This window comes from Triticum aestivum, chromosome 3D (assembly GCF_018294505.1).
Source record: "Triticum aestivum cultivar Chinese Spring chromosome 3D, IWGSC CS RefSeq v2.1, whole genome shotgun sequence".
NCBI lineage: Eukaryota > Viridiplantae > Streptophyta > Magnoliopsida > Poales > Poaceae > Triticum > Triticum aestivum.
Window position 1 is genome coordinate 26238205 of NC_057802.1, and position 16547 is coordinate 26254751.

Sequence of the window (16547 nt, forward strand, 5' to 3'; positions counted from 1 at the left end):
GCGAGGCGTGGTCATTGGGGCGCAGCGGGGAGGCGTTCCACGAGCGGCGTGGTGGCCCGGCGACGGCGGGGGCCAGCGGCGTCGGGGGCGATGACGGTGAGCGCCGGCGACGAGGTTGGGGCGCCGCCCGAACCAGTTCGGGCAGAGGGGGGGGCGAGGAGCGAGGGGCGTGGGGATCGGCCTCCTCCCGATCCAAATCAGGGGAGGGAGAGGCGACGAGGGGGGGAAGGGGATAGGGCTAGGGTTCGGGCAGGTGAGTGGATAAGGGAGTGGGGGGCGCGGGGTGGGCCGGCCCATTCGGGCTGCCTGGTGGCCAGCTGGGCCGAGGCCCAGCGAGGGGGGGGGTCTTTCTTCTACTTTTTTTTCTTCCTATTTTCTCTTATTTATTTTCTGTTTAGTAGTTTTCTATTTTGTTTTCTATTTATCTTAGTTTTATAAATTAGGAAAATAGTTTCTAAATTAGTGTTATGGTTTAACCCACTGCCACAAAAAGTTTCACTCCTAACTAAAATAGTTTGATATTTTATAAATGATAAAAGGCATTTAATTAATTAAGTTGCCACTGTTTTATTTCTTTTAGGACATTCAAACATTTTTTTAAGGATGTTGGTTTCTCCACCATTATTATCTAGGTATTATTTGTCACACCTGGAATATTTTAGTTTTAATGTTTGAAAAGTTTTATTTTCTTGCTTGATTTTGGAATTTGAATTGGAATCGGTTTCGAACTAACGCGAGATTAGGAACAGTAACCAAGGTGACGTGGCGACATTAACGGGGGATTACTGTAGCCTAATTATCCGGGCGTCACAGCTGAGCTCCACGGTAAACAGGGACGACGTGATACTCGATAAAAGATCCAAGTCCACCTCCTTTAAACCAGCGGACGAAATAGTCAAATTCCAAGTCCATCCAACGGACCCTACAAAAACAGCTTCCATCGGGGCACAGTTAAACCTTGATGTAGACGCCGCACTACGAGAGTTCCTACGCGAGAACTGGGACATTTTTGCCTGGCACCCTTCAGACATGCCAGGAATCCCACGCAGGCTGGCCGAGCACAGCCTAAATATTCTAAAAGGATTCAAGCCAGTCAAGCAGGCTCTTCGGCGTTTCTCCGAACCTAAGAGACAAGCCATGGGAGAGGAACTAGCCAAGCTATTGGAGGCCATAAAACATCCGGACTGGCTAGCAAACTTGGTGATGGTACCAAAGAAGGACAAATCCTGGTGCCTGTGCGTCAATTTTAAGGACCTCAACAAGGCTTGCCCAAAGGATCCCTTCCCCCTCCCCCGCATCAAATTATCGACGCTACCGCAGGACACGGTTCATTGTGTTTCCTCGACGCATACTCCGGCTACCATCAAATTAAGATGGCAGAACCAGACCAAGCCGCAACGGCATTCATCACACCATACGGCCCATTCTGCTTCAACACAATGCCCTTCGGGCTCAAAAACGCCGGCGCAACATATCAGCGCATGATTCAGACATGTCTGGCAAACCAGATCGGCAAAACAGTGGAAGCATACGTAGATGACGTGGTCGTCAAAACCAAGCATGTCGAATCTCTAGTAGACGACTTGAGGCTCACATTCGATAACGTCCGAACATACGACATCAAGCTCAACCCAAAAAAATGCGTTTTTGGCGTACCAGCCGGAAAGCTCTTGGGCTTCATTGTATCCGGTAGAGGAATTGAAGCAAATCCGGCCAAGATCCGAGCTCTGTCACAATTGGATATCCCAAAGGACCTCAAACAAATACAAAAATTGACTGGATGCGTGGCGGCTCTAAGCCGCTTTATCTCCCGCCTGGGAGAAAAGGCATTACCCCTTTATCGCCTCCTTCGGCGCACCGAACACTTCGAGTGGACGGATGCCCCCACAGCCGGACTGGAAGAAATAAAAGGAATATTGGCAACCAACCCAGTCCTGGCCGCGCCAAACATTGGCGAGCCAATGCTATTATACATTGCGGCAACTCACCAAGTTGTGAGCACAGTGCTCGTCGTCGAACGAGAAACGAACGGACATAAATACCCCCTTCAAAAGCCGGTTTACTATGTATCCACCGTCCTCACTCCATGCAAGTCACGGTACCCGCATTATCAAAAGATAGCGTACGCGGTATTCATGGCATCCCGGAAGCTGCGACACTACTTTCAAGAGTGTTCGATAACGGTAGCCTCGGAAGTGCCACTTAATGATATCATAAACAACCGCGACGCGACGGGCCGGATTGCCAAATGGGCCATCGAGCTCCTCCCGTTCGACATAATCTACAAGCCACGGCGAGCTATTAAGTCGCAAGTATTGGCCGATTTCGTCGCCGAATGGACGGAAGCCGAACTCCCTAAAGAGTACGGCACATATTCCAATTGGACCATGCACTTCGACGGCTCCAAAATGTTGGCTGGTCTGGGGGCTGGCGTCGTTTTGACGTCCCCAACAGGAGATACAGTTCAATATGTACTCCAGATAATGTATACGGACTCCAACAACGCAGCCGAATACAAGGCCCTTCTACATGGTCTCCGGATGGCAATATCCATGGGCATTCAACGCCTAGAGGTGCGCGGGGATTCGAACCTCGCGATATCCCAAATAAATGGAGACTTTGATGCCAAGGATCCGAAAATGGCAGCTTACCGCAACGCCGTCCTAAAAATGTCAGCTCGGTTCGAGGGGCTCGAATTTCACCATATAGCCCGGGAAAAAAATCAGGCGGCAGATGTCTTGGCACGCATTGGGGCAAAACGCGATGCAGTCCCCCCCAACATCTTCTTGGAGAGGCTGTTCAAGCCATCCGTAGTATGGGAAGGGGAACCCGGCAATAACAGCCCGGACCCAACCGCACTGCCCGATACCGAACACTCTGATATAATTGGAGGCTCTGCCAATGAAATAACATCTTCAGCCCACGCAATAATGGCCGTCATCGCCCCGTGGATAGAACCATTCCTAGCCTACCTAACTAGGCAGGAACTCCCCGAGGATCAAAATGCAGCACGCTGCATAGTACGGCGATCTAAAGCCTATAAAGTCCATGAGGGAGAGCTTTATAAGAAAAGCACCACCGGAGTTCTTCAAAGGTGCATCTCCGAAGAGGAAGGGCGGAATCTTCTGGAAGAAATTCATGCCGGACTCGGCGGCCACCACGCTGCAGCTCGGGCACTTGTAAGCAAGGCCTTTCGTACAGGCTTATATTGGCCGACGGCCCGGGCAGATGCTCAGGACTTAGTCCAACGCTGCGTTGGTTGCCAGCTTTCTGCAAACCAAAGCCACATGCCACCCACCGCCCTCCAAACTATCCCCATCACCTGGCCCTTCGCGGTCTGGGGGCTTGACATGGTTGGACCCCTTAAAGGAGGAACCCACAAGAAAAAATATTTGCTGGTCATGGTGGATAAGTTCACCAAATGGATAGAGGCCAAGCCTGTTAAGACGGCCGAATCCGGACCGGTTATAGACTTCATATCCGGGGTCATACACCGTTACGGCGTCCCCCACAGCATCATCACTAATAACGGCACAAACTTTACGGCCGACGAGGTAAAACTCTGGTGCAAAAACATGGGCATCAAGCTCGATTATGCTTCAATCTATCACCCGCAAACTAACGGCCAGGTCGAGCGAGCAAATGGTCTTATCATGAGCGGCATTAAACCCAGATTAGTGCGGTCCCTCAAAGAATCTAACACGCACTGGGTAGAGGAGCTCGACTCCGTACTCTGGGGGCTGCGGACCACGCCGAATCGCACTACCGGATACACACCATTCTTCATGGTATACGGCGCAGAGGCGGTTCTGCCCTGTGACATAATTCATGACTCACCTCGAGTGCGCATGTACGAAGAAAGAGAAGCCGAGCTCGATCGGCAGGATAGTTTGGGCGCCTTGGAGGAGGAGTGTGACGTGGCAAAAGCCCGTTCCGCATTCTATCAACAGCAGGCTCGAAGATACCAAAGCAGGGAAGTACGGGCCAAAACTTACAATGTTCGCGAGTTAGTTCTACGCTTGCCGGATAAGAAAAAGGACAAACTAAAGCCCAAATTGGAAGGTCTCTTCATTATTGACCAAGTTCTAACTGGTGGAGCGTACCGTCTGCGGGATGCATCGGATAATCGACTCGAGCCGAACCCATGGAACGCAGCCCGGCTCCGAAGATTTTACGCCTAGCGCCAGATTCTGTGTTCGTCTCCTTCCTCTGTCCATTTTTTATATACACTATCTGTCTTAGATTTTTCTCCTTTTCTTTTTTCTCACAGCCTTTAGGGGCCCATTTGTGTCTTGTTTGCACACAACGGACGCGCTATCCGCGTTCATTATACCTGGGGGCTTCTTTAACAGAAGCTTATTTATACGGGCTTCATGCCCAACACATGTGTCATACTTCCGCATGTACCTTTTATTCACCATTATATGCATCGATATGACTTAAGTTTTGGCCAAGCTGGGTTGCCTGGCTCTTGTATTTATGCCCTACGTTCCCGTTAATTCGGCTAGGGCATAAGGGGAGCACCTCTGCGATTGTTACTGCCGGGTCAGCCGGATGTGTACCTCAGACTGGGTGAAGCCGAAAGCTAGTGTTCTTAAGGGAATATTCGGTCGGTGAACTAAAGATGGTTTCTCACTTATTTATTTATGTGCCCCCAGATGTTTTTCTGCATCTCTTTTCACAGTCCGGACATGCACTTTAGGGCATACCTCCCAGGGAAAGGAACCCCTAACGGAACTATTCTTCCTGGAAGATGTTTCTTACTAACCATGTAATATAACATAACTAGTTGGGCACTTGTCTATTCAAGCACTAATGACCCCTACGCCTGGTCTCCATGCATGCCCCGGTTCTTACATAACCGAGAGGGTATTCGGACACACTCCGGACCGTCGGGTCCCGAGGTTGAAGCGAAAAGGTCCGCCATGACAAACGATCTACAATCCTGCTAGAAGGCATTATATATGTCATCTTAAATTACATAGTCAATTTGACTGGTTAAATTCCTCTTCAATACCATCCAACAGGCTGTCTAGTTTACAGTCCTGTTGGGAATACTTTGCGGCCAATTCTACTTGGCCGTACACTAAGCTCACAGGGATCTCCTTCCCATTGGGCCCCACAGGTCCGACCTCGGCCATGTGGTTTGGGTCAGCCTTCGTGTACCGCGTCTTCACCATGGCCCAGGCCTCCCTGGCGCCTTGATGGCAGGCCGATATCTTCCATTATCGGAAGCGCCGCCGCGCTCCCTTCAGCTTCTCTACAAGCTCTCCAAGGCCTTCGGGCACGGAGACGGATGGCCACAAGGCCTGGGCGACGCCTTGCATCACCTGCCGAACTCGTTCGTGCAGTTGTGAGAGCTCGGGAAAAAGGTCACCCGTTGAACCGGGCATTTCCTCTGCAGGACGACCTGTTAGCATACCTACAGACATAACTCTGTCAGCCAGCTTCCTCTCGCCGAACTCTTTTTCAAAGTTCGTTCAAGCACTTCCTAAATATGCCGCGTCGAAGCCGCCGATTCTCCTTAACGGAGTCCAACAGTTGGGCACGAACATCCTTTAGTTCCACGCCCAGCTTGGTGTTGGCATCTAGGAGATCATTCTTCTCCTGCCTCACCCTCGTAAGAACGCTCTCACCGGCCTTTAGCTGGCGTAGGAGCTGTTGCTTATCCGGATTTACTCCAGCATCATCTGCAATTTTATCGTCAGATCTGCATATACGCCTCACTTTATATGATACTTATCATTTGAAGGATATATTACCAGAGGGGGTCTCTTTGGGCTCCCCTGCTGCGGCTAGTGCGGCCTGAAGTTGGGCTTTGCACTCTTCCAGCTCCTGGGACAGTTGGGTATTCTTTTCTGTAAGAACCTGCATAACAAATGATCCTTAAATCAGTTATTCTAACTGTTTCAAGTCTCAGGGGCTACTGATATATATAATCATCAAATTTTCTCACCCGTATGTCTTTTACATACTGCTCCGTGGCTCTGGTTAGACCATTTTGAGCGGCACGGAGGTACGCATCTCCCGAGTTGAAGGCATCCAATGCCTCTTGGGAGAAACAAGCGTCGCGAAGAACTGTCCGGCGGCGCCTGTGGTTCGTGGCACTCTCCACCTCGGAATTGGTGCGGACAGTCTATCCGCATCCTCTGTCGGAGGAGCGTCCGACGCGCGCCTCATGTTCGCCTCTGCTTCCGGACCTGGCCTTGGAGCCTGGCTGGTGGAGGCGCGATTGGCAACCTCTCCGGATATAGTCCGGCGAACGCTCTTTTTCCTAAAGAGAACACGAGCGTTAGTATGCCTCGGAAGAATAATACCTTGGAATAAGACGGCGCGCCATACCGCTGCGCCGGTGTCTCGATCCGGACTGCGTGTCTTTTTAGCCTGCCCGCCCTCGCGGCCCCTTGTTGGCTAGTCGCCGCAGGCTCGGCATTCCGCATCGACATCCTCCCCTGCAAAACACCGTTGGTATACGGTGATAAAAAATAAGCACGGACGGATCATTTTCAAAGTATTGGGACTTCGGTCTCAGTTACCTGTGAGGCTGGACGCAGTCCAGGATAATCGCCCGTAATGGCCACCAAGGCGTTGTCATTGCTCAATTGGTAAAATACCCCATCGATCAGCTCCACAGATATGTCCGGATCCTCTTGGGAGGCCGGGTCGAGGGACCGTTCCGGATCCTCGGGTTGTGGAGGAGGGTTGTTTATCTCCTTTACGGCCTTACGCAGTTCCTGCGTCAAAATCGCAAGATAGATACTTAACTATGGGAATATGGAACGGATGGGTAAGAAGAAGTGTCCGCTTACCCAGCTTGGAGGATTGTACATAGAAAATCCGCCCAGTGGATTGACGCGGAGGAATTCCTCCTCTTCTCCCTTGTACAAAGTGGGCAAGATCTTCATTAGAGCAGCAATCGATTCCGGCCCCTTACGGCCGCAGCGGGTGGCATCATCCTCCCCGTTGAAATCCCACATGGGGTGGCCTCTATACTGAAGCGGCTGCACCCCCCGCATAATGCATGTGGCCATGACCTCGATCATGGTCAGTCCGGAATGAGCTAACAACCTTATCCGGCTCATCAGGTAAAGAACGTCGTTGTCATTTTCCTTCTGGGGGCTCCGTGGACGCCAGCTCAGGCGCTTCTTCAAGGGAGCATTACCGAACTCAGGGAGGCCGATCCGAATAGGATCCGGCAGGGGGACGTCTTCTATATAAAACCATTCCGAAGGCCAGTCTTCGGACGCCTTCTTTGGGGTTCCGGATAGATATCCGGTCCCGGCGATGCGCCATACTTCGGCTCCGCCCACTTGATATACTGACCCCTTCTGAGAACGGGGCACGAGGCAGAACAGCTTCTTCCACAGCGCGAAATGGGCCTCGCAGCCCAAAAACAGCTCGCAAAGGGCTACGAAGCCCGCGATATACAATATGGAGGCAGGCGTAAGGTTGTGCAACTGGAGGCCGTAGAACTCCAGGAGCCCCCGGAGAAACGGATGGATTGGAAATCCGAGCCCTCTTGTCAAATAAGGGACAAGGCATACCCGCTCTCCCTTGGAGGGATTGGGGACGCTCTCCGCCTGCTCTCCGCCATTATAGGTGGCGAGCCCGGCTCGAACCGGGACCATGTATGCCGGGGGAAGAAATCCCTTGGTCTGAAGCATCACTAGCTTGTTGTGCGGGACGGAACATCTCTCCCAATCTCCAGGCTGAGGGCTGGGAGGGCGAGAGGAGGAGCTGCGACGACCGGCCATGACGGAATGGATCTCTGTCGAATGCGCTCCGATGAATGCTCGCGAAGGGGAGATGATGTGATTTGGATCTAAATCCTCGTCTCTTTAATAGGCAGCTCATTTACGCAGCTAGGGGGGTAAATGTAAAAACACCCCGGCTTTTCGCATTCATTTGACACGTGGAAGATGGCCATTATTGGGCGTGGAAGCCAAGGAGCGCACTATTCACGAGAAGCCGGACACTATTCAACAAGTACACGGAATTTGGAGAAGAACCCGCCTTGCAATGCCGAAGATAATCTGCGCGCCGGACTTGTCGTCATTGAAGCCTGGTTCGGGGGCTACTGAGGGAGTCCTGGATTAGGGGGTGTCCGGGTAGCTGGACTATAACCTTTGGCCGGACTCTTGGACTATGAAGATACAAGATTGAAGACTTCGTCCCGTGTCCGCATGGGACTTTCCTTGGCGTGGAAGGCAAGCTTGGCAATACGGATATGTAGATCTCCTCCCATTGTAACCGACTTTGTCTAACCCTAGCCCTCTCCGGTGTCTATATAAACCGGAGGGTTTTAGTCCATAGGACGAACAACAATCATACCATAGGCTAGCTTCTAGGGTTTAGCCTCCTTGATCTCGTGGTAGATCTACTCTTGTACTACCCATATCATCAATATTAATCAAGCAGGAGTAGGGTTTTACCTCCATCGAGAGGGCCCGAACCTGGGTAAAAACATTGTGTCCCTCGTCTCCTGTTACCATCCGCCTAGACGCACAGTTCGGGACCCCCTACCCGAGATCCGCCGGTTTTGACACCGACAGTGGTCTTCCCCGGCGCAGCGGCACCTTTGGCAGTGAGGCGGCGGCTCGTCAACATCCCTCCGCCCTACGATGGCTACCGGCCGGCCATGGGGCTCCAAGGCGACGTCCGACGAGCCTGGCCCCTGCAGGATCCAGATCTGGCATCTGCGGGCCTGTAGGGCCGATGGGCCTGGGCGGGCCTCGTCCATCGTTGGTGTTGGCGGCTGGGGTTGCGGCAAGAGGCTAGTCTAGGCAGCTTGGTCGGCGGCGACGGCGTTCGTTATGCGGCCGGCGGCGGCGGCCCGTGCACGAGAGATGGAGGTCTTTGATCAGATCTGGGTGAAAACCTGCTATTGGCTATTGCCAATGGCCGACGATGGCGACGCAGTCTGTGTCGTTCCCTTCCTGAAGGCATCGCCGAGGAGAAGTTCAAGGCCACTCTTTGCTACCTCCAGGGGAAACCCTAGATCAGTAGATCGGATGAAGGCGGCTCTCTGGTGGCGTTTCCCACTTGGGGACGTCATTCTTGGAGGTGCACACGGGCTCGAGGGACTAGAGGACGGCGTCTTTGGTGGAGCGGTGCTTCATCTTACACATCGATGGTGGCAGATCTCGGCGGCGTGGCGCTGTGGAGACTCGGCGTCTGATGCGCGGAGATGGACTCGCGCAGAAGAGGGAAGCTGTCTGGCGTCATGGTGGCGTTGATGGCAGAGAGGCCTGGCAAGGTCGATGCTTCAGTTCTGCTCTGAGGATGGATCGAGGGATGAGGGAGGTGACGGCCCTTGCAGCGTGCGGTGCTCACTAGGAGTGTGCCAGACCGGTGTGGGACCCAATCCAGGTAGTGGCTTGGATGGGACACCCGACTTTAGATGTTAGGCTTTGGTGCGATGTCTGTTGGGTATTAGGCCCGGACATTCGGCGCGCCTTCATCAAGGGGATATGAGTAGCAACGATGTTGTCAAGATGGTGGCTTCAGGCTTATTGATGTATCACCTTGTATGGTCTTTGTGAATAATTAATAATATGGTTGCATGCATCATCCAGATGCAGAGGCCGGGGTACAACCTCCTTTTCTAAAAAAAAGTGTGAACCAATCTGTGGTTGGATAGTTAGGGGGACAGTGGTATCCCCAGCCTACCAGGGTTCAAGTCCTGGTGCTCGCATTATTCCTCAATGCGCTTTTAGTGGGGAGGAGATGTTCCCGTCGACGACGATGCGCCTATGGTGACTTTGTAAATCTCAAGATGATATGCCGGCTCAGTCTCTCGAAGGTGCTCATACGGATAGGGTGTGTGTGCGTGTTCATAGGGATGAATGTATGCGCATATATATGAGCTCTTGTGTCTGTACCGTGTTAAAAAGAAAAAAAAAGACCAAGCATCCGCGTGTGCAGTTTTGGAGTGTGGAGTGTTGTTTGATTTACCTTTGTGTGCCAATCGGGTCTGAACCCATTGTGCTTTGGGCCATGACAAACCAGACCAGCCCAACCCAGTTTACATGTCGTGTTGTGCAGTGCCATCCCCAAGGGAAGGCCCAAGCATGGCCTAACGGCTCATGTGACCTTTGGCCCGGGCCATCCCAAGCACGGCCCAGTACAATAAACTTTACACTTCATCATTTTAAATGAAAAATTTTAACTACAATATGCAATTTGTATTTTGAGTAACTAATTATATAGGTTCTCCTAACAATCACAACACTCGTTGGATGCAACCGGGCCGGGCCGGCCCAGCCTGGCCCAAGCACAGCCCGCATTGCCGTGCCGTGCCGTGCATTTTCTATTTTCTCAATATCGAGGCCCAATCCGGCCTGTGTTTACATTTATCGAGACAAATCCGATATGTATTCTTTACTTTGTGTCGGGTCGTCCTTTGGCCCGTACCGTGTGTCGGCCGGGTTTCATGCCAGCCCAAAAAAAGCCCGGCCCAAGTCCCAGCCGGGAAAATGCTGGCCAGCGTCCACTGTCCAGTCCACTCGAGCAGTGTTGCAAAATCAACAGGGAAAATGATAGTGCGAGGCGCGCTGATCCTTTTGACCGGGTCAACGCATTGGTTCGACCATTGACCACTCACCAGTACGGCCTGGCTGGTGTGGGTTGGGCCGGAACCCACCTCCCAAACCCGGGCCAGCAGCCGACTGAACGAAAAATGCGAAAATAAAGGAAAGAATAGAGTCACAGGTCCCAGCGGTCAGCGTGGGAAACGCCGCGACCGACATCCCCGAATCTAATGCGCGCCGGGATTCGGGCCGACCCGCACTAATCCCCGGCGCACCGACGCGTATATATATTGCGGCACGATAATAAAACACATTTGGGGTGTTAACTCCGTGACAGCTCCCGTACCCCCGCCCCGCCCCGGTCCCGTGCTGGCGTGCTTCCGTCCCTATCTCGTCGGATCGCCACCCACTCGCCTCGCTCTCCCCCCACCCCACTCCACTCCGATCCCCCGCCCCCGCTCCGCCGCCCCCCAGATCTGCCCCAACCCTAGCATCACCGCCGACACCCCCTCCCCAGCACCGCCGCCGCCGTTACAGGTACCCACCCTCTCCTCCCCCCGCAGCAGTCGCCGGGATTCCCGGGGTTTTCCGTTCGGGCCCGCGCCGCGGTCGACCGATCTGACTGCCTGCGCGCCGCGGGGGACGCGCGCGCCCGCGGCATTGCGGGAGTTGGTTTCTCTTAGGTTTTTGTCGGTGCGGGCTGTTTCAATCTGACAACGCGACTCGTCGGCGCAGGGTGATCGAGGAGGGAGAGGGGAGAAGCTTGGCCGAGCGGATCGATCCCGTCGGTCAGGGTGGGTACCAAGGAGCGGAGGATGTCGAGGAGGGCGGTGAACCCCGGCCGCCGGGCCTCGGACGGGGGCCTGCCCACCGTCGCCAGCCTGCTCCACCACAAGTCGCGCTCGCCCTCCGTGCTCACCATGGCACTGCTCGCCCTGGTAATCACTTTCCCCCCCATCTCCCCCTCGCAGGAGTGCTGATGCAGTTGTTTGGGATTGTACGCGTGTTTGTCTGCTGAATGCTGATGTCGCTTCTGCTGCTGCTTGTTTGTTTGTTTGTTGCAGGGAGTGATTATTCTCATCGTCTACTTCAACAGCGGCTCAGGTGGGTTGCAAATTCCCAGCTTCGGTACGCGTTTTCCTTGCCGTGTGTCTGTGTAATTGCTGTGTAGATCGCAAAATGGCTGGCAAAACAGCAGCAGTGCCATGAAGCAGCTCTGTTTCTCTGTTCTCTGCTCTGCTTTCAACTGAACTTGTTTCAGTTAGCAACTCTATACCTATTGAATTTGAGAGTATTGGTGCTTGTAGTGATGTTATCGTGATAATGTGTCTAGAGTAGAATTGTACTGGACCTGCTGTTTATAATAGATTAATTGTTCATGCACACTGCATTCGAGAATAAACTCGCTGTCACATGCTCAAACAGTGTTGGGAGTTCTAGGACTATTATATGGTGTTATGGATATACTTTGTGATTCAAGTTACTGATCTGTGGTCTGGTCTCAGTGGGAAAGATGTAAATATTGTGATCTAATACTTCTTGTTTTCACTGTTTCTCCAATGGCCAGGTGTAACTGTTACGAGCAGAGAAGCTGTGAGCAGAGCTGAAGGTACATAATTCTTTTGTGTCGCTTCTTCCGTGTGTCAAAATCGATTCCTACTCTCATTTGTAGAGTACCCTGATGCAAATTTCTGAACTGTGCCTCCTGAACTTGCGAGTTGGATATGTTGTTGAACTTGCAACTTGAAACTGTTCCTTTTTCTGTTGCCTTATCATTGTTTACTGGCTTCACAGCACATAAATGCTCACATGAGACGTCCACATTATGTGTGTTGATTTAATCATAGGAGTGTCCTGGGCTTATACTGCACTTTGACTCTATCTATTGTTCTTCTAGCCTCCTAGTTTATTTGTTACTCCCTCCGTTCCGAATTACTTGTCGCAGGTATGGATGTATCTAGATGTATTTTAGTTCTAGATACATCCATTTCTGTGACGAGTAATTTGGAACGGAGGGAGTACTAGGCTGTCTTTATTTTTCACTAGGACATTCGACAGTGAAGAGTGAATGTCCTCACACAACCTTGAAACTGTATCATACGAAAATAATTTCGGTGTGTGGTGCACCCTAATGCAGGAAATTTGTTGTCCTAGTTTACTCTGTTATCATAATCATCAGAATTGCCAAGTAGCTAATCCCCTAAGTTACAATAAAATTTCTCAGAAATGGTTAATTATCAGCTTGTTACAGGCCAACACAGATATTTTAAAGTGGCCTGGTCTTCAGTGAACATTGATGTTTGATTGATCTGATTGTGTTGTGTGTTACGGTCTTCTTTATATTTTGTTTCCCAGATCATTACTGGGAGGAATTGTATGCTCCTCTTTTAACTCCTTTGTTTTGCATTTGCATGCAGGTTCTTGCACATCAGAAGTTATCGAGGCACTTCCTTATCTTAAAAAGGCGTATGGCAGTGCTATGCAGAAGGTTCTCCATGTAGGCCCAGATAGTTGTACAGTAGTTTCTAACTTGTTGAAAGAAGGGAAGGAAGCATGGGGAGTGGAGCCTTATGATTTGGACGATGCTGATAGTAGCTGCAAAAGCCTTGTGCGGAAGGGCTTTGTCCGTTTGTCTGATATCAAGTTCTCTCTTCCATACCGCCCAGATTCTTTTAACCTTGTTGTTGTGTCAGATGCTTTGGATTATCTGACCCCAAGGTATCTGAACAAAACACTTCCTGATTTAGCAAGGGTCTCCACCGATGGCCTTGTTATCTTTACTGGTATGTCCTTTTCTTTTCATTTTGGGATATTTACTTCCTTTTCTTTGGGAGGGCCTTTGTTTTATGTATAGTTGCATGCATTTGTTCATCTTCAGAGTAAAAGATAATTTCCATCTTAAATTTTTATCAAAATGTTAGTTTTGTTAGACCTAAAACTTACTGTAAATGATAACATTACTGATCTTTGTATGTATTTCTGAGATATAGAAGAGCAATCCTTTTCATTCACTTTTGCCAATGTTCTGCCAATAGTTGAGGATGGCTCCCCTCGAACTTATTTCTGATAATACCATTATTAAGTAACATAGCAGTTTTGTTTGGATATAACATAGTCCACAAAACACAACTTTGACCACTAGCTTCTGTCATATTTTATATCTGTAGAGCCCAACAATTATATTGGCATGGAAGTACTTTCCGAATCAAATCTCTAGTTCCTTCGTTTCCAGTATAGGTGTTTATAAACATATTGGTGCCAAACTGTAGAAAGTTTGGCCGCGCACGTCTTGAAATGCCTCCCTTTTCTGACTTGTTAGGGAATAGTAGTACAGGTTGATGTTTGTAGTACAGGTTGATGTTTGTATTTATACAATATTATTTAATGATCATTAATTCTGTGGTATATGTACATGTTTTGTTTGTGTCTGATGGATGATATAAAATATCCAAGCTAATATTTATTTCTGTTACTCTTATCCAGGCAATCCAGGACAGCAGAAGGCTAAAGTTTCTGAGCTACCAAAATTTGGAAGACCGGTACGTACAAATGACTTCTCATTGCTGGCATGGTGGCCTTAAGAAATGTTTCCTATATGACATCAAGTTCATGATGTCCACTTTACTGAACTCAAGCTAAAACAAATTGAACACATTCATGCTCGTGACCGAAAAAGGAATCATTATAAATCACTGAAGAGTTCTGTGTTTACCCTATAGATTAATAATCACCCAGAGATCCGTGCTTATGCTTTACCTAATCTTGCTGATGTGACATTTTTTATGCTCGGATATATCACATCATAAAATGAATTGTATGTCATTTTTTTGCGGATAGAATTGTACTCCCTCCGTCCCAAAATAAGTGTCTCAACCTTAGTACAACTTTGTACTAAACTTAGTACACTTATTTTGGGACCGAGGCAGTTTGTCATTATCTCATATGTTAACCACGTTTCTGATCTACTGTGTTGCACAGCAGTATTGCATATTGCCAAGTCTGCTAGGCTGTACATTTGTGCTATTGATTGTGAGATTTGTCTGTAGCTGTTGTAGACTTGTAGTGCAAGTATTCACATGTTCCAGAACCTATAGAATAAATTGCACCTGACTGAAGGCTGTGAAATTCTGATGATAATTTTCGATTCAGGCGACATAGAGGCCTTGACTGACAATACCTGCTGTGTTTTGTGTTGTTGACAGGCAAAGTTGCGGAGTAATTCATGGTGGACGCGCTACTTTATCCAGACAGGCTTGACAGAGAACGAAGGACCGTTGAAGAAGTTTGAGCAGGCAGCTTCTAAGGGCAACTACGAACCGGACTGTCAAATCTTCCACCTCAGCTCATAGTATCTTCCCGACCGGGGCAACGTCTATCCATGACACCTTGGATCATCGCCACACCGTTTTTGTAAGCAATACCTTGTCCTGCTTATCCCCCGTCGACTGTGTGCGGAGGAACTGTGTCACACGAAGAGCCAGCCCCTTCTGCCGTAGGTAGCTTGTGTAGAGAGGCTTTACCAACTGTTGCTAGAAGATTCTTTCTGGAGATTAAATTATGTGTTATTATTAAGCAAGCAAGGCCAGACGACAGATATATATGCGAGAACTTTACTACACTGTTGTACTATGTGTTACATTATTGGGTGTCAAATGTAAACTCCTCCCAAGGGAGGCTGACTGTCATGTGTCATGTCCCTTGTTACTTGGATGGGTGTCATTGTCGTAATTTTCTCAGTTTGGGTGATGCTTGAGAAGGATGGTCTACCAGACATAGGATTAGAGATGCATATTTATTTATCTTTGCAATGATAGTTTAAGTGATGCCCTAATTTTAAGCTTCCCTAACGACAGTGGATAGGCAAACAGTTAGGCATAACGAACCCAATTAGATTATGTCATGAGGTCCTTCGTTTTTAAACTGCATCTCTGCATTATTTATATTTTGTTCTTTGTATTGGTCATGAGGTCCTTTATTTGTTCTTGTGAAGATGCATATTCAAATATTCCATACCTGTCGCATACATTTGAAATTGCATCTTGTCCTCTCTTGAAGTGCAGACATCATCTTGCCGGCCCCTCGCAAAATTCATTTCCTCCAGAGGCATGCAACCCAACCCATCACCATCATCATCACCCATGTCTCCTCCTCTCATTGACCATTTCAGTTTGCAAGCTAAGCAAGGCCATAATCATCCACTAACCTTGATTAGCTAAGACTCAGAGCACATCTTAACACATATCTCTGCCTGTTTATAAAGCCGCGTACGACAATCCTTTGCCTCTATCCTTTGCTTCTGCGCCCATATACAAGAAGAAAAACAAACACAAGAGTCATGGAAGGCCTGCTGCCGTTCCTGTACAGGGCCATCATCCTCCACTACGCCGAAGGCGGCGGGTGGCGGACGGCCACCGGCGACAGCCCCTTCCTCCGCAGCGACTCGCCATCGGCCTCGCGGTACTACTATGTCCGCCTCGCCGGCAGCGCCGACGACTCTGGCCGGCTCCGGTTCGCCCCCGCTTCTCCTCAGGCCAGCCGCGACGCGCTCCTGTGATGGAATGATTGGATCATCTTCTCTCGTTTCTGGGTCCTTCTTCTTTCTTCTTCTGTAAATTTTTGGCGTGGGTGTATGGTATGGATGACCTCTGGGTGTTGTACAGTATGGTTTTGTGGTTTGCATCCGGATTTACAGTACTACTATAATACTGTATCAAAGATTTACAGTACTACTATAATACTGTACAACACCATACCATCATTCCCACGAGAAAATCGCAAACACATCCTCATCCCCATCAATGTGCGCGGGGTTAAAATTTTGCCCGTCCCCTAAACCCGTCGGGTTTTCTAAACCCACGGGGAACCCGTCCCTACGAGCAGTCAATGAAAACAACAATATTTGAAAGAAGAATAGGAGCATATTACGGCATTAGGCGACGGCTGGGGGACCTCGGTTTAGGTTTACGTGTTTTGTTGTGTGGGAGAGAGAGGCCTCATGAGCGAGCGACACTGCAGCGA

General features: G+C 49.8%; 1 protein-coding gene across 2 annotated transcripts; it reads left to right on the forward strand.

Moving 5' to 3' along the window:
• Window positions 1-10878: 10878 nt before the first annotated feature.
• LOC123077047 (probable pectin methylesterase CGR2) lies at window positions 10879-15214 on the forward strand. Of its 2 annotated transcripts, none has more exons than XM_044499249.1 (7): window positions 10879-11066; window positions 11265-11467; window positions 11594-11657; window positions 12097-12138; window positions 12947-13312; window positions 14013-14068; window positions 14732-15214. In XM_044499249.1, the coding sequence occupies exons 2-7, from the start codon at window positions 11345-11347 to the stop codon at window positions 14876-14878; spliced, it is 798 nt and encodes a 265-aa protein (XP_044355184.1). In that variant the 5' UTR covers window positions 10879-11066; window positions 11265-11344; the 3' UTR covers window positions 14879-15214. The 2 variants fall into 2 exon arrangements, with proteins under 2 accessions (XP_044355184.1, XP_044355185.1); XM_044499250.1 differs by having other exon boundaries at window positions 11594-11633.
• Window positions 15215-16547: the final 1333 nt, after the last annotated feature.

Excerpts from the sequence above, each read along its gene's own strand:
- LOC123077047 (XM_044499249.1), top strand. The coding sequence starts at position 11,345 with ATGTCGAGGAGGGCGGTGAACCCCGGCCGCCGGGCCTCGGACGGGGGC. Across the intron at positions 11,468-11,593 it reads CCATGGCACTGCTCGCCCTG|GGAGTGATTATTCTCATCGT; the intron begins GTAATCACTTTC and ends TGTTTGTTGCAG. Across the intron at positions 12,139-12,946 it reads AGCTGTGAGCAGAGCTGAAG|GTTCTTGCACATCAGAAGTT; the intron begins GTACATAATTCT and ends ATTTGCATGCAG.